The 26252-nt window shown below is 38.7% G+C and overlaps 1 protein-coding gene across 4 annotated transcripts in view; it reads left to right on the forward strand.

Moving 5' to 3' along the window:
- DRP2 (dystrophin related protein 2) overlaps nucleotides 1-26252 on the forward strand; it is a 4029288-nt gene that overhangs the window by 3771074 nt on the left and 231962 nt on the right. For all 4 annotated transcript variants that reach the window (XM_044057116.1, XM_044057114.1, XM_044057115.1 and 1 more), the window contains one exon: nucleotides 1658-1816. In XM_044057116.1, the coding sequence (XP_043913051.1) occupies nucleotides 1658-1816 (159 nt within the window). The remainder of the gene's footprint in view (nucleotides 1-1657; nucleotides 1817-26252) is intronic.

Here is a 26252-nt window from a genome sequence, read left to right on the forward strand (position 1 = left end):
TCTCCAAGGAGTAATACCCTCTTCCTTCTTCTCCATTTCTTTATCCACCCCCAAATCTCTCATCCTCTTAGTTGTGTCTAGGAGCAATACATTGTATTCCTTCCCTTATGTAAACTGGTATGACACTTAACTTAGCTTCTGACCCTGGCTGTACCATTACCCCATTCCTGGTTTGGTGCAGTTTCTCCTCCCTGACCCCACAATGTAGAAACATCCTTTATGTAGAATGTTACTCCTCCCTTTATCTCTACCTCTTCTGTTATTCCTTAACAGTCTGTACCCATGCACCTCCATGCCCCCCCTTGTCACTGGCCATTATTTTTGTGACACCAAGCATGTTCACCATTCCTTGCAGCTCTCCCACCTTCCTACCCAGTGTTTTACAGTATGGAGTAATAACTACCTAAACACAGTCCATCACACCCCTGTGTGCTCCTATAATATGTTCTACATCCCTTTTAACCTTCTATCTACTGGCTAAACATTACTTCAGTCCCTCTTCTCCCCACTCGCATCTTAGATTAAAAGTATAGTCATTACAATTTTTCCAACTCATCTCTGAGCATAGCTGTCCTTTCTGGATTACGATGGAGCCTGTACTTTGCATAAAGCTAGTCTTACTATCAGTTCCCCCATCCATCCACCATCAGTGGCAATTTTTTCCTGTCATGAATGGCCACAGACAGTCATTATATTCCCTATTCCTAATTTGAACATCTGTGAGGCAAATCTTTTAAATTTACAGTCAGACAGATGGCTCTGTTCTGAAAATTCATTTTCTAATGGTACTGCAATGTGAAAACAGAATTATAAAATAGCCCAAAAACTTTAAAACAAAATGCCATATGAATGTGAGTGATGATGTAACAGTAATTTGGGTCTATTAACTTTAATTCTAATATTAAGTGCCTTAAATCAGAATCCCTGTTTATACATTTTCTTTCCCTTGTTCTGTAAGTGTAGCGATCCCAAGAATCCTTCCATATGTTAAACATTGCATCTAACAGTGCTCAAAACATAACCACAATGTGTCCAAAGTATAACCACTTTGTGTACCTACATCACACTGTGTCAGGAAAGGCTTAATAACTTTTCATCCACATTTCCCAACATTTTGACATGTTCACAGCATAACACACATACAACAGCTGTCATTGTTCAGACTGAGGGCACATATTTGTTTATACCATTAACTCTGAGGCCACAGTGCTCATGTGAAATCACATTTAGGTCAGTAGCTCTTTTTTTTTCCTTTAAAGTTGTTCATAATGTACACATTTAAAAAAAAGCTATTGTGAATGTTCACATAGAAATGAAACAAGTAATTTCATACTTGTGCTAATATTTATAAGCACTGACCTTAAGTATAAATAATTTTACTCTACATTCTAATTATTCTTAATTTTAAAACAGCAATCTTTTGATGCACATTTTAAGGCAAACTAACAAAAGAATGCATGATTTTCTACAAAAACTGTTTGCAGTATTGTATCAGCTTAGCAGCTGATAAAGCCTTTTTATGATACTTGTTTTTCACTAAAAGCAAAAATTAACTAAAGTAAATTTTCTGTATTAGAAATGTCATTTGTCTTGCCTTCACAGAATGAAGATTCTAAGATTTCCTGTTTATTGCTATTGTTATATTTGTATTACAAAGGGATGATGATCAGTTTCTGCTCCGCCACTCCAGTCCCGTCACGGACAGAGAGTCTGCATCTGGACAGCTTTGTGGTCCTCCCCAAATCACCGGAAACTTCAATACAGAGGACAAGCAAGAGCTTGAGAAGGTCCTAGCACACCTGGAAAATGAAAACAGGTAAGAAACCAATTGTTGAGCCTGTAGATGAATGGGGGGGGTCAGATTCTTTAGGTTATGGTATTCAAAAAAAACAACAGGCCATCTACTTTTATGGCTCTACTAAAGAGGTAGAACTTTAGGTTACTTAATGTTTGGTAGAGAGGTTTGGTGAAGAGATGTAGAAGGGGTGTTGCATTCCACCACTTTGAAGGGAGTATCTGGCTCACCTATTCTGAGTGGGAAGGTGATGGCTCAGATCACTGCATTAGTGACACCTACAGAATTGCAAATGTATCACTTGTGGCAAGAAGCCTAGAATGCACACACTGCAAGTGGTGTACTGCTTACCCAGGAACTAGACATGCTCAGTAGCATACATGCTTCCCACAGTTGCAACCCCTAGTGTAGCATAAAAGCCAGAGAAGAAGGTGCTGGCACATCCTGCAGGATCTGCAGACTGGCTCACTCCAAGTCACATATGTGGGTAAACAAATGGCTGATGAGGCAGTCTAGTCAGGGAACAAGTGGACTGAGGGTTCTTTCCTGGACCAGTGAGGTCTGGACCTTGCCCAGACAAATTAGAGGAGTGCAAAAAGAGGAGCCATTAGGCCAAGGGGGGAAAACGTTTTCCTTAAGAAATTCAGTAGTGTAGGTCACTCATTGTGGACTTGGTTAATGGAGATGCAAACCAGTAATCAGACAGATGCCTTGTATTATCCATACTGTGTATCCCACTCCACTGCCGTGAAACATGTCCCTTTTTTATAATTAAGCATTTTATTTCCCCGTCAGTGACCTGAGGAAGTGATCCTACTTCTTATTCCATGTCAGAATGTAGCTACAGCAGGGCCATACAACATAAGGTATATGGGAGGGCAATGCCTTTTCCAAAGTTTTAGTTTACTTCTTTTAAGGTGAAACATGCTGTGTGAGACTTTACTATAACTGTTGCCGATTGTGGGTTCCAAATGTAGCAGCAACTCTGGTAACCCAGCAAAACATTTATAAAAAGTATTTTCAAATAGTGTCCCACTGTAGCTGAGGCAGATGTCTGTGTGCAGTGACAGCGATCCGTTTTCATTCCTGGTCTTGGGACATCAGAGGGCCATTTGGGACAGAACAAGTGAGTGCTTGATGAACTGTTATATTTTTGTTTAGAGACCACAAGGAAGCTGTCATGTACTGTACAACTGCTAGTTGGGTATTTGCAGCAACATTTCTTTTTGGGGGGTTAGCACAGAGTTAGTGGCATTGTGACTCATTGCACTGTACGTTTGCATTGGCTACTTGTTGAAATTCTGAAGACCATCATTATAATCCTCAAAACTACAAGTCTGAATGTGGGAGTTGCATACTATTTCAGAGACTGTAGTATCTCAGTGTATTCCTGTTTTGTTGTGGTACAGTGTTCTCAGAGGTAGTATATAAAAGTAGCAATAAGGATGTGGATGTAGAAGGAAAAACCTTCTGCAGAGATGTTTAAAGGTGGAACAGCAAGATTCAGGATTTTATTTATTTATTTTTTAGGTCTCAGTTTAATTTTTGAAGTGGTGGGACTTACAACACTGAGCCTCAAACATTCATTCAGTATCTGTAGGCCCTATTTTACAAGTAATATGTAAAACAGATGAGGCAGTATGATTACAGTTAATGATCGGGTGGCTTCTGACACCTGTTATGAGACAGACCATAACGTCCTGTGACGAAAGGAGATAATGCTGTCTGACTCACTTACCCCATGGTCAACAGGCTTCTTTAGATGACTGGACCAGGCTGCTGCCTAAGATATTAAAAATAGCACTGAAGGTCAGCAAGTAACTTCTTTTATAGTCAAGAAGGGTGGAAGAACGTAGTTTGTGGCCATATCATATATCACTAGCTTTAGTGTTGTGTTAACATATGTCCATTTGCGCAGCATAAAGTGCACATAACTGCAGAACTTAGTTTGTGGCCATATCATATATCACTAGCTTTAGTGTTGTGTTAACATATGTCCATCTGCGCAGCATAAAGTGCACATAACTGCAGAACTTAGTTTGTGGCCATATCATATATCACTAGCTTTAGTGTTCTGTTAACATATGTCCATCTGCGCAGCATAAAGTGCACATAACTGAAGAACTTAGTTTGTGGCCATATCATATATCAATAACTGTAGTGTTGTGTTAGCATATGTCCATCTGCACAGTATAAAGTGCACATAACTGCAAGCAAAAACATTGCAGATAATATTAACTATAATTGCATTAAAATGTGAGCAGTTGCAGTTGATTGAGCGATTTAATGTAATTCTATTGTGCCCAATATAATTAAGCCAGAAGGATGTGACAGTTCTAGAAACAGCTTACTAGCTATATTAGTTGTTTTAAGTAAGTCAGTCAACAGTTTACATAAAATATAAATTTATTTGCTTGCACAGATTTACCTGTTGAAACTAAAGTGCAGTTTGTTATTCTGCATGGAACAGTATCAGTTGTGTGTGTGTGTGTGTGTGTGTGTGTGTGTGTGTGTGTGTGTGTGTGTGTGTGTGTGTGTGTGTGTGTGTCTATCTGTGTACAGTCTGCTAAGGAAAGTAATTCTTTTGGGATGTAATACAGATCCTGTTAAATTTATACTTCGTATTTATATTATTTTTTTTACATAAAAATTGGTAGTATTGCTGTCATATTCTTGACATTGTCAAAGAATTAAATTATAATGGCAATGTCAAAAAGTTTGTTTCAGTGCAGACAGAATACTATAAGCATGGTGACTTTAAAAAAAGTGATGCTCTTTACAGAGAAGATTAGCGATCTGATGCTTCCCGCTGAGCTCTGTCATCACATGAGTTTCATAACTGCCACTAATACTCACTGAGAAGTCAATCATTTTAGAGCTCTGTCTTCCATATGATTATATCAGACTCAAGGTGGATGCATGTATCATTTTAAAATATATTAAATACAGGTAGTTAGGAATGCCACTGCATTCCTGATCAGAAAGGACTAGGTTGTATACCTCTCAGCCTCTTAGTATAAAAATCATGGACTAAAACAAAGACAAAATAATGGTAGGGCAAAGGACCAAAATCAGAGATGGACTTGAAATGCTGCTCTTAGAAGCTTATAAAGTTGCTAGAATACCAGTTTTTGCAGCACTATGCATTTTCTGAAGGTTATGAAGTCTGGAACTCAAATGTCTGTCAGTATTTTGTGATTTCAGTTGTCAGTTATTTAGCAGAAAACCACATACTTTAAGAGAAACAGACCAAAAATATGGGGTCTCTTGGTCTGTGGTGAAAGATTCTACAACATCAGTGGTATGGCCTTGCTCCATATGACTTAGCAGCTGGAATTTTACAGCTAAAATCCAGAAAACTAGCATGCCGCATTAACAGATACCCATGTTCATTGCGGTAATGGCGGGATTGAAGTAGGATAGTATGTTTTACTCTGAGGTATGTGCATGTCTAAACTTCTTTGAACCCATTTTGCATGATCATTGTGTTAGTAGGTCTGTCCAGTTATAGATAAAGTTACTATTCTGCAGTCTGATGAATTGCTGTATTTATAGCAGTAGCAAATATTTTAGTCATCTAATGATATGTGGCTTGCACACTTTCTAGTGTTTGCAGTATTTGTTTGTGAAAAGGCACTTCTCATGTTTATCATACTACATAATCTGTCTACTTAAGTCTCTGCTTTTCATTTTTTCAACTTATCTTTGCTTTCATTCCATGTAGTTAAAATAAATGCAACCAGCAGGGAACTTGGTTTTGTGATGCAGACCTAGGCAATCCAGACTGCAACCCATGGAACCTAAATTCAGGAAGTGGAGCCAGGTGTCAGTGAGAATCTGGATTGTCCATGTCAGAGTGTGTGTGTATGCATGTATGGGGGAGGAGGGTGTAAGGGTGGATGGTCAGATGTGCAGCCTCACCATACTTGATTGGGAAGGTGCTGTACTTGCCAAAAGAGCATAGGGCATGGTACCTGAGGATGTATTTAGTATGTAAAAGCACACTCACATGAGGCTGACAATGCAGATCTTTGCAGCACCTGCTGACCAACAAGAGTAATGGCATCAAGGCTTACAGAATGTCTGATCCACCACAGATGATAGCAAAGCCATCATACCATACCATATGTATTGGCTCAGGTCGATGAGGACAAACGTTTCAGTAGGAGAAGAATGGGAAAGGTTGGCTTGATATAATGTTAAACTATGTGGGCACTGCCACAGCCATTTACCCAATGGCTTATAGTAGTGATTTGTAACTACAGCAGATATACTAAATACTGCAACATTTGTAGCTGTTCATTAGTCTCTGAGCAGCTGACATGTAGTAGAATCTGGTAACCCCCTTTTCACTTATGAAGTACACCCCAGACGATCCAAATGGAAAATATAGATGTTGGAAGACAGAATTTAAAACAGATGAAGCAGGGATTTGGCCATTCATATGAACAATCAATGTACAACTAAAAAATAAATGATCACAACTGATGAAGAAAACAGCATACCTACAGCCCATCTATCAACATTAAAATAATAATTTCTGTTGGGAGATAACCTCCGGCACACCTCACGTGAGTGGGTAAGGCCCCCATCCCCAGAACTAATATATCTGTATGTGTCCTACTACGAATGTTCAAAGACCACTGTGTTGAACTTAGATGTAGGGAGGGCATTGGAGTTTTAGCGATTGGAGACTGACATTTTAAGTGGAGGGGAGTTTTAGCTTAATGAAGTGAGGACTCGGGTTGGTAACAGAGAAGGAGTTTTAGGGTTAGAGTTAGGGATTAGTACAGCTGTACAGTTTTAGAGAGTTAGGTGTTGGGAGGGATACATATTAATGGGAGCTCAAGCTAGTGGGAGTTTCACACTTGCTCTCTCTCTTTATATATACCTATATATCTATATATACGTTTATAGATCTATACAAACATATATATGTATATACGTGTGTGTGTATCTATATATATATATATATATATATATATATATATATATATATATATATATATATATATGTATATATATATTTATATGGATCTACTTCTATATTCTGAAAGCTCACATTACAGAAGACCAGAAAATCAAGATCAAAAGTACAAAACAATATACTGAACGTACGGAATACCAACTCCCAATATACAAAAATAACAACCCAAACAAAAACCTACCACCCAACACCACAAAACACAAACCAAAACATACAAAGTAAACAACCGCTGACTTCTCTAGCTGTAGGCAGGGGGACAAGCCCCCCCTGCACCCCCCACTTCCCCGCAAATTTAATATACTCGGAGATTGCACTACAGTGGAGGAAGGGTAAATTTCCCAATCCACATTGTACTGCAGTCTCGATAACACATATCCAAACACAGGCACCTCTCCCTTCCCTACAAACCTACATCCTACCAACACAAACATCCACCAACACTCACTTATCTTGGCTCTGCAAACAACATTCACACAACGTACAGAGACACACACACACACACACACGACTCCCATGCTCAGCAATAAAATCTGTGCTTAACAACTTTAAAAAAAAAAAACCTTAAAAAGTACCTTCAACAGCACACCTAATATCCGCCATGTACATTACCTAAAATGCACCACATCTTAAAGGGATACCACACCACTCACTCAGAACACAATGCCTACCTTCACAAATTCAGTATTCTGTTACTCAAAATTCCACACTTTCAGGATTTTCAGTATTCGGTCTTCCGGTCTTATTTTTCTGGTCTTCGGTAATGTGAGCTTTTGGGATATAGAAGTAGACCCATGTATACATACATATAAATATATATATATATATATATTATATATTATATATATATATATATATATTTTATATATATATATATATATATATATATATATATATATATATATATATACACACACAGACACATACATATGCTAGTGTTTGTGTGTGTATAAATATATCTATATATATATATATATATATATATATATATATATATATATATATATATGGGAGCCATTTATAATCTTGAATTTCAGTATCTCGAGACTATAAACCAAAATGCTTAAAATAGCGAAAGTTCATAATCGCGAATTTGAATATCTCAAATTCGCGGGTATGGCCTTACGCTACATGATGTCCGGGATTGTGTGTTTTTGGTGCACGGTGTTGTGTATGGATCTAGGTGTTTTGTCAGGTAAGTGAGTGAGTGTTTTGTATGGGATTTGAGTGGGGGTTAGAGTCTGTTTGAGTGTGCTGATATGTTTGATGTGTGTGTGAGGGACTGGAGAATGTGCGTGTGTGAGTTTGCTTTTGTTTCCTGTTTGTGCGATCTCAGAGTTAGTATATATAAGTACGGGGGGGGTGCAGCTCCCCACATGGGGGGGTACAGGGGGCAAGCTTGCCCCTCTGCTTATGTGTGTATGAGTTGTGTATGTGTGTAGTTTTTGTTTGTTTATGTTGTGATGTGGGTGTTGTGGTGTATGTATGGTATGGTGTATGCGGTTTGTTCTGTGTTTTGAATTTCGCGGTTTTGGGCTCGATGTTTTGTAATTCCGGTGTTTTGTGGATTTGGTTTCATAGTTTTGAAATACTGAAATTCGATGTTTTTATATATATATATATATATATATATATATATATATATATATATATATATATATATGTGTGTGTGTGTGTGTATAGATATATATATATATAGATATATATAGATATATAGATAGATAGATATGATATATATGGGTGGACTAAATTTGATCAGCTCTGCCTTTGGCTGACATCTGTTTAACCCAAAAAAATTTTAATGACTAAACAGATGATCAGCAGGTACATGAGATTGTACAATTCTCAGGATAGGAAAATATGTCCTTTCCCCGGGTTTGTGCCAGCTTGGCTTTAGTATATTTAAGTGGCATGGGGGTGTGAGCCACACGGCCCCCCACATTGGTGGTGCAGGGGTTTTCCTCCCTGCAAAAATTATGTTTTAAACTATTTTTTTTTAATGTTTTGCATGCACTGAGATAAGTCTATCAATGCATGTAGTGTGTTGGAGTTTTCAAAGTCGATCTTTCTATGTGGACTTTGCAAACATCTGGATATCTGGATTTGAGTGTTTTGATCATTACTGGAACACACACATGCATATATATATATATATATATATATATATATATGTGTATATATACACACACACATACACACACACACACACACACACACACACACACACACACACACACACACACACATTCTTTGAGCAAAAATGCTCAAAAATTGTCATCTCTGTGGTTGACATAAGTTGGTCGACAGAAACAAATGCCCGACTGTTGTGCAAGCTCATCAGTTCCAGAGTAGGGATATATCGATCTATCTACCTGTATATATATATATACACACACACACACACACATATATATAAACTTCAACTAGTCAAATGTTTGTAAAATTGAATGATGACTGCAAAGCCAATTGGTTGATTTGTCATATGACCAATTTTGCCGGTATTAACATCACTAAACAATGGTGGAGGGGATTGCCAGTAGGGTTAGAGATTTTGCCAGATGTTACTGTTGGGTTTGAGTTTGGATGTCCACCCTTTACTAAGGTGAGCAGAAGAGGTAAGCCTCCTGCACCCCTGCTAATTGTATATACCAGCTCCAAGATCACACTATAGTGTGGAAAGGGTAAGATTCCTGATCCCCACGGTCCCACGATTTCATACAGAAACACTAAGTGATCAGCTGATTTTCAGTCAGTTCTGCCAGCAAATCAGCAACTTGTCAGCCAACCATGTGTTTTTCTACATACATATATATATATATATATATATATATATATATATATATATATATATATATATATATATATATATAAACACAAACACACACACGCATACACACATATACATGAAAAAAAAAAAAATAAAAATATATATATATATATATATATATATATATATATATATATATATATATATAAAATCACTGAATAACTTTCTTGGATGGCGTAAGCCAGGGAACATTGTTGGCTAGGCTTACTTAGGCCCTTGGGCCAATAGCCTAGTACCTACCTATGAATAATATCAAACAGGAACTAAGTCAACAAGCATAGGATTGACAGAAAGTAATTGTCTGTACAGAACAATCAACACTGCTTTAACAATGTTCATAATTGGCAGTATGAACATGCTGAAAATGTAAAGAAAGAGGTTATAATGGGGTTTAGGGACTTTTTGCTCTTCCCCACACTTGTACTATCTTGAAGTTGGCATATATAAGTAGTAGGGATGTGAGGATGCAGGGGGCCTGCCCACTACAAAAAACACAGGATGATTATATATATTGTTGCTTCATAGGTGGTTACTGGCTATTGAAATGATGGTTCTTATAAGCCTAGCCATGTGTACCCAATATAATACTAGAGAAACCCAGTATAAAGTACCTTGCCTAAACTTGAGATCTTAGTTAGCAGTGACTGCCCATATCTAGGAGGGTCATAGGTGAAATCCCGGCAGGAATTTACTGTTTCCCATCCAGTCACCAAGGCTCCACTTAAGCAGGGTCGTAAAGGGTCTTTGTTTGATGTGAACTGGCGGACTATTCAAGAGGAGTGGTGACATCTGAGAGACATATCTGTCTCTCCAGCAGATCCTATTTATGTCGCAGCCCAGGTTGAGGTCCCTGGAATAGGTGACCCTTGTCCCATTTGACTTGCAGATGTGCAGGATTTCCATTAGGTTTTCATCTGAGATTGCTCTGTAGCCCAGGCAGAAGTTTCCTTTAAGCAGTCTGTATGCTACTGAGTACAGTGACAGTGACTTCATTCTGTCAGTATGTGACATTTGTTGGTTGACCCTGAATTTTCTTGGTTAGAAATCTCTGAGGTCTCTTAAGTTGTTGCAGGTGCCTGGTATGGTACATTCTAAAGGAAGCATTGTATTCAGTTATTGGGCTGATAAGGATCAAGTACTGGGGTGTTATGACCTCTTTCAATCTTTAGGCAGTGCCTTTGCCAATGAGATATGCAATGTAGAATGCCTTCCTTACCCCAGTTGACACATGGTGGTCAAAGTTTAGGCTACAGTCAACTTGCGTTCCCAAGTCTGTCAATACTGAGTTGTTACTTAGGGTACAGTTATTTATATGACAGCCTGCGGGGATATCATTTTTACTGAAGAGGATGATAATGCAGTTTTAGCACTGAGTGTAACCCCATAGCTTTGGCACCAATCACTGGTTTGTGTAAGCCCCTCTTGAAGTATATTCACATCATTTGGGGATTCAGTGATTGTCTAATTTGCATTCGTCAGCAAACTTAGTCAGCCACAGCCCATCTGTTTTGGCCTGAACTTCTGAGAAGTATATTCCAAGCAATAGTGGGCCCAGCACTGACCCCTGTGGAATCCCACTGGTGACAGATCTGCTGGTTGAGGTAAAGTCCCCAACTTTGACTGAGTGTGATCTGTTGGTGAACCAGTTAGCAACCCACCTGATGACATAAGGGTTGATATTCAACTGGGAGAGTTTATCAAAATGATGCCCAAATGTGGGATTGTATCAAAGGCCTTGGCTAAGTCAAAGTAGGTTGTATACACAGATTTGCCTTCATCTGTGGCTCTGGTGACATTTTTGAAGAAGTGCACCAGGTTTAACAGGCACGAGCAGCCTTTGATAAAACCAAACTGTGTTGGATCAAGGGTTTGGAGATCATCTATATCCTTATTTATAAGGCCTATGATGATTCATTCCATGGCCTTACAGATAAGACTGGTTAAGCATATAGGTCCAAAATTCCCAGGGTCTGTTGCTGTACCCCGATGACGGTTGCTGTTTTCCATTCAGCACAGAGAAAACCAGTACTCAGGCTGTGGTTGAAGAGAGTACATAATGGATTTGCTAACTCATGTTTTTGACCAGTTAAAACACAACCTGGGATGCCATCCAGTCCCATAGAGGTTGTGTTTTTGACCTTGGAGAAAGCATTAATGACTTGCTCTTTGGAGATGCAAGGTGGGGGAGATGGATAGGAAATGGTTTGTGGAATGTTTGGAGGGGGCAGGGGTTGAAAATTTCACCAAACTTGTCAGCTAATAGGTTAGCTAGTTTCACAGGATCAGTATGTGTGATGCCATCCACAGCTGTTTCACCACACATTTGGTTCCTACCTTTTAGGTTATGGATATAGCTGAAGAATGTCTTATGGTTATGCTTAGCTATGGTTGCTATTATTTTTTCAAAAGTGCTCTTAGACGATTTTACAAGTTCTCTTATTTATTTGTCCAAGCAGAGGAGAGTGTTCTTCCAGTGCTGGAACCTCTCATTTGTATTCTTAGACAGCAACTTATTCCTCTTGTTCTATAACTTATTAATGCTAGATGCCCACCAGGGAGACTTTTTTATGCTCCTATGAGGTATAGCTGTGTCAATACATTTGTGTAAGTTTTTGTACAGGTTATTTCTGTATACCTTAGTATAGTTGTCACTGCCATATGTGGGAAGAAGAGCTTGGAAGTTATTTATGCCATCCCTTTGGAGGGTCTAATTAGCTTTGGTGAAATTGTTTATCCTGATTTCACCTAAGAGGGGTTCAGTTGTTATAGCTAATTCAAATGTGATGATTTGTGATCAGATTTAACCAGTGAGGGTCCTATACTTGTGGTGGTGCAAAGGTCACTGGTGAGGACCAAGTCAAGAATATTTGAGCTCTTTGTGTGGCTGCATACTATTTGTTCCAAGGCATTAGTGTTAACAAAGTCCAGGAACCTTTGTGCGAGCATATTGGTATTCGTATAAGTTTCTCAGTCAGTGGAGAGATAGTTAAAATTTCCCATGACTTGAGTGTTCGGTTGTAATTTGATTGACACAAGTAGGTCCAAATAAGCAGCCTGGGTATCTTGGTTCATTGAAGGGGGCCTTTAGCTAACGATGACTTTAAGGGAAGTCTTACCCACAATTAGTTGAACTTGGAGTAACTCCATAGACTTTTCCTGTCTAACCAGTCTAGAGGTGTAGTTATCTTTGATGAAGATAGATACTCCTCCTCCTTTGGTTCTCACATTTACATTTTGCGGTCTTAAAATGTGGAAAGCATTTTAGCCTTGTAAGGCTGGGGTATTCTCTGTGGCCCTGAACCAAGTTTCTGTGACTGCACAGGCGTCAACATCCTCCAGGGAGAGGAGTGCTTCCAGAGAGTGCATTTTCTTTTTTAAACTCCTAGCATCTAGCAACATAACTTTTAATTTATTTGTGAGTGATATTTTCACACTGGAAATTTTGTTCTTGCGACTGTGCCGAAAAAAGGCACAGTGGAGGAGGCAAGTGCCTTAGCCAGTAACCGAAAGCCTAGATGTGACAGGTGAAGACCATCTTTGGTGAAGCAGCATGGTCTATCAACCATGTCATCCCAGGCTTACAGGAACTGGATCTGCTTAGGATGACACCAGAAACTAAGCCAATTGTTGAAGTCAGTCATTTTTTGTTTATGTTGCGGTATCATCCTAGGTGGCAGTAATATGCTGCTCAAGACAAGGGACATACCTGCCTGGGACACACATTCATAGAACTTAGTCTTGTCTCTCTTCACATAGTCCAGTGAGGTACATCTCAAGTCATTCATGCAACATGAAATATGACAGAGTCATAACCGTACTTGTTGTTGAGAGACTTGAGTGCATGTGTGATCTGACGAATCCTGGCACCAAATAGACAGATGACCTTAACCTTCTCCTTGTCCAGCCTGGTGAGTAGGACATCTGTGTATCTCACAATGGTGTCATTATGATTAAAACAATTTGGTTTAGATGTGCTTTGCCTTAGGGGCTTATTTGGTGAGTCACTGATGCTTGTGTTTTTATGTGTATTGAGTGCTGTAGGTGCTATATTAGGTGTAGTATGATTGTGTTCGGAAGGTCTCTGGTGTTTAGTTAGCTTTCTGGTGAGTAGTCAGCATGTGATGGTTTATGTGTTGAGTGCATGGTTTGTATAGGAGGTGTAGTATGTGAACTGATAACCTGTTCAGTGTTACTTTTCTGCGTGCGAAAGAGCAAGGATACCAAATTCTTAGTGTAGATGCATCTCTCACAAATTGTACTTGGGTGGTTTAGGAGTAGAGGGTTGTCAGTGTACATAAGGCAGTTGCTACACTGCCTCAGGATACCCATGTCAATCAGGCTGGTGGAGAAATGAAGGGGAACTGACCATCCATAATTCTAGGTTAAATCCTGTTTTCACAGTGGGGAGAGAAAATGGAGGGGGTAGTATAGCTGGGTGCTGTAGACAGGGTCTATACTAATGGGGTGCTCTATAAAGGGTCTATACATATGGAGTTCTCTAAATACTTTGAGACTATTGTAGAGTTAGTGGTTTTGAGACTGTTTAAGAGGCAAAAGTACAGATGAGGAGCTCTCTGAGCAGCTAAGCCCAATTTAAGGACTTCTTGGATGGATCACAAGCAGCTACTAAGGGAAAATTTATCTACTGAAGTTTTTGCATTTATATCTACCAATGGTTACCCCCAGTATGCAGTAGTGTGCAATGGTGCATAAAGGTGTGTGATGTGTAAACAGATGAATACAGCTGAACAGTGGCTGGTCACCTAACTCTGTGGAGCTGTTAAAACAAGCGCAAACCCATGCAAACGCGGGGCTTATGTAGCAACAGTAAGCAAACTGAATAAACAATTTAACCAATAAAAAAGCTCAAAACTGAGCCCTGTGCCAGCAGCCTTCAGTTGGATAAGCCCTAAGCCACAAGGATGCAGGGAGGCCCTCTCCAACAAAAGATAGCCTGGTTTAGTGCTCAATTTAACAAGCAGAACCAGATTCAGCAGGTCTGAATCTAGTCTATGTTACAGCAGACAAAACGTGAAAAAATCAGCAAGAACAGTTTTAAAAAATCTGCAATATATCAAAAGTACAGTTTAAAAGTGCAAAATGCAGTATAAAATTGTACTTATGTTTAGCAGAATGCAACAGATTCCTTGGATTGCACAGTTAACTTCAGCAGAGCAGTCGCTGGTTGCCTAACTCTGTGGAACTGTGTGAAGTTATTATATACAACAATATTCACACACACACATATGCACACACAGTGAAAATACATCTGGTATATATATATATTGTGGTTAGAAAAACTCACTCTTATCACAGCATTTTAAGTGGATATACAAACTGCTAATGCAAACTCTGTATGTGCTAATCGTAAAAATTTAGTTCAGCAGGTACACAAAGTAATAATGTAAAAAAATTTTAAAATGTTGTCAGCAGAAGCTGAAAGTCTAGAGAACAATAAAGCAAGAAAATGTGAAATAGAATATAAAACAGTTTGGGAAAATCTAGCGACTGATAAATATATTTCATTCTGCCTTACGTCTGACTTTGAGAAAGAGTTCAAAGTCATGACAATGAATTAAAACAAAACTAAACTGCATTCGGATAAAGGTTTGAAATCCAGCATCCAAATTAAAAGGAAAATGCCCCCAGGCAAATATTTTTTCAGACCTCAGGTACTCAAGGAGAATCTGAAAATGCTGAGTGTGGATTATAAAGAAGCTGCTGGGGATAAAATGAAAGCATCTAAATGCACTACCCAGCATTTTCTCTAACTTTTTAAAATTGAACTAAAAGACTTTTTAATGGTACCTGGCCAAATGCAGTATAATATATAGACGTTTCTGCATGAATCTTAAATATGCAGTATGACAGGACTTGAATTATTAACTTAACTGCCTAAAAGGGCAAGAACACATATGCCTGACTCATTTCTGGGAGCCGTGCCCATGTTGGGGGGGGGGGGTGACAAAAGTAAGCAGTGCAAAAACTGAAAGGCGGGTGACTAAAGCATTATGCTGCATGGCTGTCTCTAGTCTGGCAATAGGGCAAAAGTCTTCCTAATTAATGCATGCTTATATAAATAAGATCCCCATGCAAAATATTCTGCAAGAAAATAGCAACCGGTCAGTGCAGCATAGAGATACATAGGTGAGTTCTGGGAACAACTGACTGTGATATACAAAAGGTACGGCAGGTTTATCATTATTTATTATTTATTTTACATTTGTTAACCAGGATAGTCCACTGGACCCAGGTCCATTTTCAGTGGAGGCTTAGGGGGAAAAGCTCCATAACTTTCTTGGGTGGCATAAGCTATGGTACCTTGCTGGCTAGGCTTACGTAGGCCCTTGGGCCGATGGCCTAGTACCTACCTATAAACCTATGTAACAAAAGAAAAAAACCTACAAAGTTTACAAAGTATATTTAGATACAAAATGCAGTGAGTCTTAATTAATAGTAGTATATTCATACACAACAGTCAGAATTAATGAAAACAATAGACACTAATGTATATAGTTAATGTTAAGAGATTACACGTAAAATTGTATATATATATTTCATCCTTTATTTTGAATCTGTGTAATGTTTGATGAATTATCAAAATAAAAAAAAACTATAGTAAAAAAAAAGAATTAGTGAAAACAGAGAAATCTTACAGTAATAGTTTCATTAGTCTAAAGATATATATATATATATATATATATATATATATGGTTCCACTTGAAATCATCGAATTACCATTTCATCGAATTGCAAATCATCGAGACCAAATTGTCGAAAACTCATTTCATCGAAAACTCATATCATCAAATCTCAAATCATCGAAAACTATAAAGCAACTACAAATAACATCCTAGACACTGTTTACTATGTTTATGCAGGGGGGCAAGCCCCCCTGCACCCCCCATGTGGGGGGCTCTGGCCCCCACCCCACCCCTGTAATAAAATATACCGACTCCAACGTCGCACTACAGTGGGGTTAGGAAATAACCTCTTTACCCCACTGTAGTGCAACCTTGGAGTTGGTATATTTATTTACGGGGGGGTGTGGAGGGCGGAGCCCCCATAGTGCAGGGCTTGCCCCTGCATAAACATAGTAAAAACTTTGTGGAATGTTATTTGTAGTTGCTTTATAGTTTTCGATGATTTGAGAATCGATGATATGAGTTTTTGATGAAATGAGTTTTCGACGATTTGGTCTCGATGATTTGCAATTCGATGAAATGGTAATTCAATGATTTCAAGTGGAACCATATATATATATAAATATATATATATATAATGACCTCAATCATTGCTGGAGGGAGTCATGTGTAAACCAACAACTTCTTAAAGGTTAATGGGATCTAAACCATAACAATCTATTTTATTATATTGTATGTATTTCTACAGTGATAGAATATAGACCTATCTGTTCCTCTTGAGGTGTGAGATAGTTAAGGTGGTGTAGGGTCTAACATAGTGGAGGGTCTAGCTTGGTGAAGTGCAAGAGCATAGTCTGTTATTAGTGAGATGCAGTTTTAATGCTTTTTTGAACTGTATGAAGACTGTCATAGTAGTTATGTTATAGGGTAGATCTTTCCATATTTTGGATACATAATTATAAAAGAGGGCATCACCTGCTGTATTATTTGACTTAGTTACTGTGAGAATAAGTTTGTTACTGGAGTGAAGACTTCTGTTATTGGTGTGGCGGTGAAGTAGGCTTTGCAATGCAGGGTTTTTTTATTTCTGGTTGATATAAAATTTTATGTGCCAGAGAGACTTGGTTGTAGTGCAGGAGATGAGGAAGTACCAGCCAGTTGAGCAGCTTCAAGGATGAGCAGTGGTGAGATCTAAATGGGGAGTCAGAGGCAAATCTAGCTATTTTGTTATAGCAGGAGTCAAGCTTAACTAGGTCTGCTTTTCTAAGGTGGGTAAGAATAGGTGAGGCATAGAGGAGGGTAGAAATAAGGTGAGTGTGAGATATCGTAGCTTTTGTTTGTTAGGTAAGGAATTGTCTATTTCTATAGGGGGTACCTAGTTTTTTGTGAGCTTTCTTGATGGTCTGGGAATTATGAATATCAAATCTTAGATTGTTATCAATCTCAATGCCCAGGAGTTTGGTGTGCTCTGTGGGAGAGGGAGTAGTTTTGTTACTGGACATGATATTAAAGGTAGAAGTTGATGAGGTGATCACCATTAATAGTGGCACAGATATTTTAAAGGTATTTTAAATCAAATACCATTGATTGCCATGTATCTGAAATATTGAATGAGATATCACCTATTAGAAGAAATGATCAATGCTAGCCTTAAAGCTGGGAACCTGGAAAATGAGGATATTAATGCAATTCTGTAAACTGATGAAATGTGCTTAAAATGATGCTGTGCAGAGGATTAACTCTCAAATTCCCCTGTAGGCACTGTGTGTCCTTGAGCCATAATTTACACTGTGCAACACTTGTGTCCTAATAATAGAGAAGTTCATTAATGTCAAATAAATATGTGCGAGGAAATTAAAGCTATTTTTTTACTATGCGGCCACATAATCTGCCTCCCTGTTAAATAAGAGAATGTTCAATCTTTTGAATGTCGCTTTATTGACAGCTAAATGTTGAATAGTCCAAATCCTGAAAAAAATGGAACAGCGATTTTTTTTCTAGGGGAAAAAAATCACTCGGCCGCAAAAAAAAAAAAAAAAAAAGCCCAAATACAAAATAAAGTGGGGGGCTTTGCCCCCCACACCCCACGATGTAGGAGGCTATGTCCCCCACACCACCCTGCTTAAATATACCAAATCCAAGCTTGCACCACAGTGGAGGAAACGGCAAATTCCTGAAAATGGCCCAGTGATTTTTTTTTTTTCCCTAGGAAAAAAAATCACTGTTCCATTTTTTCGGGATTTGGCCTTTTTGACATTTATCTGTCGACAAAGCAACGTTTGAAACATTGAACGTTCACTTAAATAATAGGGAACCACATAATGTATAATTACGCGATGTCCTTTCCTATACTATACTGGAGCTACATGGATTTCAAAAAGGAAGGAGCTCTGTGACACTGTGGCAGATAATCTAGTCATCTGAACAGTTTTACTGGTTCAGCACCAGAAGTTTTGCTACGAGCTATATTAATTTCCTATTGGTATGCATGAGGAAAATAATGCCAAAAAAGCTTTAGGTACATCAGTGGCATTTGTGCAGCCTAAGAGAGAATAATCTTTTTTAGGAAAATCTCCAAGAGAGACAAAGAATATAATGTGAATAGCTCCGGAGAACCCTATGTTAAGTATATTTCCACAAGAGGGTGGTTATTGCAGAGAAGCACCATTCTGATGAGGTTGTTGCTTAATTATGAGATATTGTGGACCAGAGATTAGGCAGATCCTTTGAGGGGTGGAAAAAGTGTGGTGCCAGTTAAACAAAATTTATAGCTTCTCAAAGAGAGAGGAAAATTAGTAGATTGTTTCAGTTGAGCAGTTTTATCCTATGGTGCTGTGCTTTGAGCAGAATTTTGAATTTATTCATTCCATGTCAGTCATTCCTCAATAAATATTCATAATGTTGAAAGAGGAGCAGGTGGCAAGACAAGAATGGTGTGAAGGAATGACGGAAGTGTTTTGTACTTTCATGAAGAAGATGAAAAGACAGCTAAGTGATCAAAGACAGATATAAACATCTCAGATACATTAACATATTGTAAAGTCATGTACATCTGAGACTTACACGAGCATTTTCTGGTAAAATTTGTCACCTTATACTCAAACAAACACAGAGGTCAAAAATGACATAACAGTACTACATGCTATATGCTGTTTACTGCCTATCACTGGCTGTCTTTACATGGTACTTAGCAGAAGATTATATAATGCATTTTAGCAGCAATTACTAAGTGTCTCTTTCTCACTCAGCCAGTCTCTCTTTATTGCCCATTTTCTGGTAGAAAACTTAGTATCTCTCAGCAGTGCTCAGTAGTATAGAATATTGAGTGTTATAAAGATTAAGGAGCCTGATTTCTGCAGTGTTGTGATGGCTCATTCACATGAGTCATCAGTTATTACCTAGCATATCCTACTCTTTTAGGTGCTGCTGCGTACATATATATACACACACGTGCAGTTTAAGGCAACAGTGAAGTGAACTTAGTTATGGTATGATCTTCATTTTCCTGATAATACCTGGGGGAGGTTTGTCACAGAAGAGAGGAAGCTGAGGGAGGGGAGGATTGTCACAGAAGAGAGGAAGCTGAGGGACAGGAGGGTTGTCACAGAAGAGAGGAAGCTAAGGGAGGCGAGGTTTGTCACAGAAGATAGGAAGCTGAGGAAGGGGAGGTTTGTCACAGAAGAGAGGAAGCTGAGGGAGGGGAGGATTGTCACAGAAAAGAAGAGAGGAAGCTGAGGGACAGGAGGGTTGTCACAGAAGAGAGGAAGCTGAGGGAGGGAAGGGTTGTCACAGAAGATAGGAAGCTGAGGCAGGGGAGGTTTTCCACAGAAGAGAGGAAGCTGAAGAGGACGTTTGTAACAGAAGAGAGGAAGCTGAGGGAGGGAAGGTTTGTCACAGAAAAGAAGAGAGGAAGCTGAGGGAGGGGAGGGTTGTCACAGAAGAGAGGAAGCTGAGGGAGGGGAGGTTTGTCACAGAAAAGAAGAGAGGAAGCTGAGGGAGGGGAGGATTGTTACAGAAGAGAGGAAGCTGAGGGAGGGGAGGTTTGTCACAAAAGAGAGGAAGCTGCGGGAGGGGAGGTTTGCCATAAAATAGAGGAAGCTGAGGGAGATTTGTCACAGAAGAGAGAAAGATGAAGGAGGAGAGGTTTGTTACAGAAGAAAGGAAGCTGAGGGAGGGGAGGTTTGTCACAGAAGAGAGGAAGCTAAGGGAGGGGAGTTTTGTCACAGAAGAGAGGAAGCTGAGGGAGGGGAGGTTTGTCACAGAAGATAGGAAGCTGAGGGAGGGGAGGTTTGTCACAGAAGAGAGGAAACTGATGGAGGGAAGGTTTGTCACAGAAGAGAGGAAGCTAAGGGAGGGGAGGTTTGTCACAGAAGAGAGGAAGCTGAGGGAGGGGAGGTTTGTCACAGAAGAGATGAAGCTGAGGCAGGGGAGGTTTGTCACAGAAAAGAGAAAGCTGGGGGGGGTTGTCACAGAAGAGAGGAAGCTGAGGGAGGGGAGGTTTGTCACAGAAGAGAGGAAGCTGAGGGAGGGGAGGTTTGTTACAGAAGAGAGGAAGCTGAGGGAGGGGAGGTTTGTCACAGAAAAGAGAAAGCTGAGGGAGGGGAGGTTTGTCACAGAAGAGAGGAAGCTAAGAGGGGAGATTTGTCATAAAAAAGAGGAAGCTGCGGTAGGGGAGGTTTGTCACAGAAGATAGGAAGCTGAGGTAGGGAGGTTTGTCATAGAAGAGAGGAAGCTTACCATTGGGATGGTGCAGTGGTGAGTGGTAAGGAATTTACTATTTAATGTGACTGAATCTGATATTGTGAAACAGATGGAGAATAAGATCAGTCTCTTCAATGCTGACATAAAGGTAGGGGCAGAGGTACAGGGGGAACTTTTTTAAAATTACTATGAATGTTTTGTATACACATTTTCTTATTTGTAATAATTTTTAAAGGTTTACATTTTTGGTACAGATCAGCCATTAGAAAACCTAGATTGAATAACAATATGAATATCAAATATTTGTTGAAATTTAATACAATTGGTTAATTTTAGAAGAAGGTTTTTTTATAATATTATAAATGTTGTTGTTGTTGTTGTGACTTTTGGCTTTTCCCGGTTAGGGGTCGCCACAGCGGAACTCCGGTCCGCTAATGATTGGCAGTTGATTTTTACATACCGAGTTGCCAGCCCTGACGCACAACCTTCAACGAAGGTACGCCCATTCATGCATGTCTCCACGCAGAAGACGCTCTGAGAGTCTTACTGTGAGGCGACAATGCTACCGCAGCACCACCACCACGGATTTTTATAAATGTATGTTTGTTAAATGTTACATAGTATATAATCAGTGAAGTCTGTATTATAAGACCAAAGTGCAAAACCATCATCCCAAGAGACCTCCAGTGTGCATTTTTGTTGTGTTGTGGTATATAACAGATACATTGGATCTATAATTATATGAAAGATTAATTTTCAGTCATATCTAGTCCATATAATGACATATATATGGTTATTTTATTTTATTTACTTAGAGGTTCTTTCATCACTTGAATCCCAGCTGCTCACAGACTACAGTCTTGCAGACACATACTCATTTTCCAGGCAGTTCATTTGGGCTACTATTCAAATAGGTATTCAAGTTCCAGCAATGATAGTACATCAAGGTGGGGAGAGTGAATGAGAGTTTAATGGTTCAGGTTACAGGCACCTGGAAGATATAGGTTTGGAGCAACTTATATGATTAAGGTTAGGGAACTAGTAATAGGATTAAGTTTAGGGTTAAAGAGTGGGATTGGGATTAAGGTTAGGGAATGACTAGGAATTTTCAGTTCAGGTGGGAGGATTAGAATAAGCTTGCGAGAGCAAATGGAAGTTTTAAGCTTAGGGAGCTGGGTGTGTGAGCAGGTTACAGAGTATCTAGAAGTTTTAATGTTAGGGTTAGGGAGAGGAGTTTGTAATTAAGGTTATGGAGTGGTTAAGGCTTTTAAGGTTAGAGTTAGTGTAATGGGTGGAAGTATGTATGAATGTAGTAAACTCAAGCTACTGGAAGTTTGGGTGCTCAGTATTTAAAGACAGTCAGAGCAAGCAGGTAAACTGTTAGCTAACAACATGTGAATAGCCAAAGGACACCTATTTATTTATTCATTTATTATAACCGCTAGGTGGACTGGCCTGATTACCCTTTTCAGCCATGACCTAGGTCATGGGCATTACAAATTTTAACAGTTGTGAAAGAAATAAGAAAAATGAAAACATGTTTTTCTGTTTGTAATGAATTTAGAATATAGAGTAATTACAGGAAGATCACACAGAATGATAGGGAGGAGTTATCCCATGGTTTTGAATTTAGCCCCTACAACAATTTATTTTTCATTCAAGGCCTATTTTTACAAAATAAAGCACCTTGAACTTATTCTTGTAGCTCAGGTGCTGTTTTGCTGGCAAGAGCTGTCACCTATAATTGGTAAATTATGCGTTTGGTTAATAGTACATGGTTAATGAAGACTGAGAGAAGATATCCTATGAATTGTCTGAAATATGTGTAGTTGTACACATGGGCAGCTCTAAGGGTGGCACAAATGTGTACCATCTGAGTGTCCCAGTCCCTGGCAATACTAAAAAATGCTTGATGCCAGGAATAGTAAAATAAATGCTTGATGTTTTCATCTGAGTGCATGCATCTGTACATGGGTGTACCATGCAAGTGCAACTGAATCTTTAGCATGCTTTTTGAGTCTCTTTAGGATGGAAGATTAAGTGAGGTGTCTATTATTACATTTTAAGCAGTCAGCTGAAAGAAGGAAATGTCTTTAGGAAAGTGGTAGTAACTTCATTTTAGTGTGTTTTGTGTGTGTGTGTGTGTGTGTGTGTGTGTGTGTGTGTGTGTGTGTGTCTGTGTGTGTGTGTGTCTGTGTGTGTGTGTGTCTGTGTGTGTGTGTGTGTGTGTGTGTGTGTGTGTGTGTGTGTGTGTGTGTGTGTGTGTCTATAATGCCCAAGTTGCATAAAGAATTTCTGGTTAAGTAAACCTTTTTTTCAGAGTCATGATGGCAGAAGAGAAAATCAGACATTGTGTTCTTTTGGCAGCTCAATAACAGCTGGGAGTCTTAATCCTCCCCACCAAACCTCTCTTAACTTTTATTTTTGGTAACTCAGCATTTCATAGCATTTCATAGTTCTCATTGTTTAGAAAATTCATGTCCATGCAAGACCTATTGTAGTTCTGTTAACCTTTTAAGTGAATTTGAGTTCTATTGTATTTAAGGCTCTAATCTGTTGATGAACTGCTTCATGTAGTCAAGGTACATAGTTTGAATACTCCCTATTCTGCTTGCCTACAGTGTGACTGTGAGCAAGTCACATGGCCAGTACTCTTGGATCATCCCTGAGAAGGGACATTTTCTCCAGAGGGGTTTACCTGCTTAACAAATAGATTAAAAATAGTATTTAAAATGTGCCCATTGCTCTCTCCCCAGGTTATTTTTGGTTTGTCCAAAGTTCTTGAGCAAAGAAATTGAGAATGATTTTGATGAGTTCCTTGTAACATTTATAGCATTCTGCCAAAATATTGTGGCTTTCAGTCACTAAATAATGTCAAGCATGAGAGTTTCAGACTTTGTATCTTTCAGAAAATGCTTTTTAATGCAACTGTTAACTGTATAAGAGAAAGATTTAAAATCTGTTCCTGACTGTTGTCTTTAGCTCTGATTCTTGAGCTAAGGTTGGCTTGGAATGATATGTGTCAATGGGATGCATTGTATGGTTCTCACAGTAGTGAGCTGGAACACATTTCGGGTCATTATTTATGTATTTTTTTCATCTATTTTTATCACAAGCAAATAGCTGAATCTTTGCAGTCTCACAATAGGTTGTAATTGATGGTCATATTTGTGTGTGTGATTTGTATTTGTATGTATCCTGCACCCCAGAGTGGGTGTACTTCCAAACATTGAAGTACACAAACCTCAAATGGCTAACAATTGATCCTGAAAGAGTGAAAGCAAAACAATTAAAAAAAAAAACATGTTTTTACAGCAGGGAAGCCCCCCTGCACCTCCTTACCCCCTGCTAATTATAAATACCGACTCTGAGATCGCTCTACAGTGGGGAAGGAGCAAATTCCCCAATCCTCACTATGCGCAATCTTGCACAAGACCTAGCAGCAGAAGCAAGCAAATGAAGTTCAATCACTTCTTCCAGTGTTAAACATGTTCAGGATAATGAGCATTATTAGATTAGATGGAGTATTCTTCCTAGGGTACTTATGCTGTAAAGGAAGGAATCAATTGTGGTAAACAGAGGCTCCCCAGAGTACTTATTCTTTAAAGGAAGGAATCAATTGTAGTAAACAGAGGCTTCATTATATGAGCCATGTTCTTTGGGTATGATCCCTGATTACCTTGTTTTGTTCACTGTTAACCATGTACTTATTTGTGAATCAGTTGTACAGCATGAAGTCTATGAGTTTAATGTTAAGATATTAACTATGAATGCATTTTTAATTTAACTTGTTTTTTTTTGCAAACACAAGGGTGTGCAATGCACAGTTTTGTACTTGGTGCAGCTGAGTCATTTCTGAGCTGTTTTCTGTATTGCAGCTTTTGATTCTTTCTGCCTTCATTTGATTAGTGTGACTCTGATCAAGTCATTTTACCGGATACTGCTCATGACCTGCCCATGAATGTTTACCGGATACTGCTCATGACCTGCCCATGAATGGAGACACTTGGGTGCAGTAGGTTGTCCCAGCTGTTAACAGATCCATCATGTATTTGTCTTTTGAATTCCTGCACCCTTTGGGTAGCCCCTAATTAGTGCTTCACTGTATACAGTTTGACAATGAATCACTGCACATCTGTTGAAGTTTAATGGATTGCCGGATGTATTTCAATAAATGTGAGTTTAAAAGGAAAGACGTTTAATGTTGCTCATGCTGTTTTCTGTGAGAGTATTTTGTTTTGTTCATCAAATGGCTATCCGTATTTTTGTTGTAGAATTATTAATAAACGTTTTAAGTTAAGTCCAAATTTCATTTATCATTGTATAACTAAAGAAGAAAATAGTATGTACCTAGACAGGTTTCAGTAATGTTTTATGGTAACTTAGGAGTGACTGCCAAGTAATGGGATATTGGTATGGCTGGGAGGACCCACTTTACCATGGTCCAGCTCTGCTCTTATTGTACAGAAACTGCACATGAGTATTTAGCCTCATTCGATGCCATATCTTTTTGTTTTTGTATCTGTTAAACTAGGTAAAGAGGCATCCCAAGAGCACTATCTGGTTAAGTGACTTACTCAGAGTCACAGAGGTAAATGAAAATAAAAAGAATCAAACTTTGTACCCCCGACTACAGAAAGCAGCTGAATGAGAGTGGGAAGCCTTAAACATGCACCACTAGACCAGTCATACTTGTGTCTTCGGTTTCTGATAAATCACTGAAGATTAAAAAGCAGTGACATTTATAGTCAGTCATGCCAATTATTAGAATTTCATGCATGTTGATATAAAAACTGTTATGTTAACTTTTAAATGAATTAGAGTAGGCTGCAACTTATCTATTTCCAATTCTGTAAAATGTCACTGATTTTTGCCTCATATTTGTAGCCTATCCCTTGTTAACTTCTTTTTTTCTGGTAAATCACTAATTATTACTGTCAGTTAATAATGCTAGTCATTACAATTTTATAGTTTTTATTGTCAGAAAATGCACTTTCATGCAACATGTATTGCTCTGTTAACATTTTATGTGATTTAGAGTTGTTTGGTACTTATGTTAACAAACTGCTTCCTGTAAGTCAAAGGATTACAGGGTTTGAATCCTTTCATATCCATTTGCCTATGTTAAAACTTTGACCAAGTTATCTAACTAGACAGTGCTCCTGGGTCACTCCTTACCAGGGACACATTGTCCATTGGATTTTCCTGGTTAGCACATACATCAAATAATACTTAAAATTTGTCCCTTATTGCTCCCCGTTATTTTTGGCTTTCTCCATAATTCTTCAGCAAAGAAACTGA

This window comes from Protopterus annectens, chromosome 15.part0, assembly GCF_019279795.1.
Source record: "Protopterus annectens isolate FY-2018-M chromosome 15.part0, PAN1.0, whole genome shotgun sequence".
Classification (NCBI taxonomy): Eukaryota; Metazoa; Chordata; order Ceratodontiformes; family Protopteridae; genus Protopterus; species Protopterus annectens.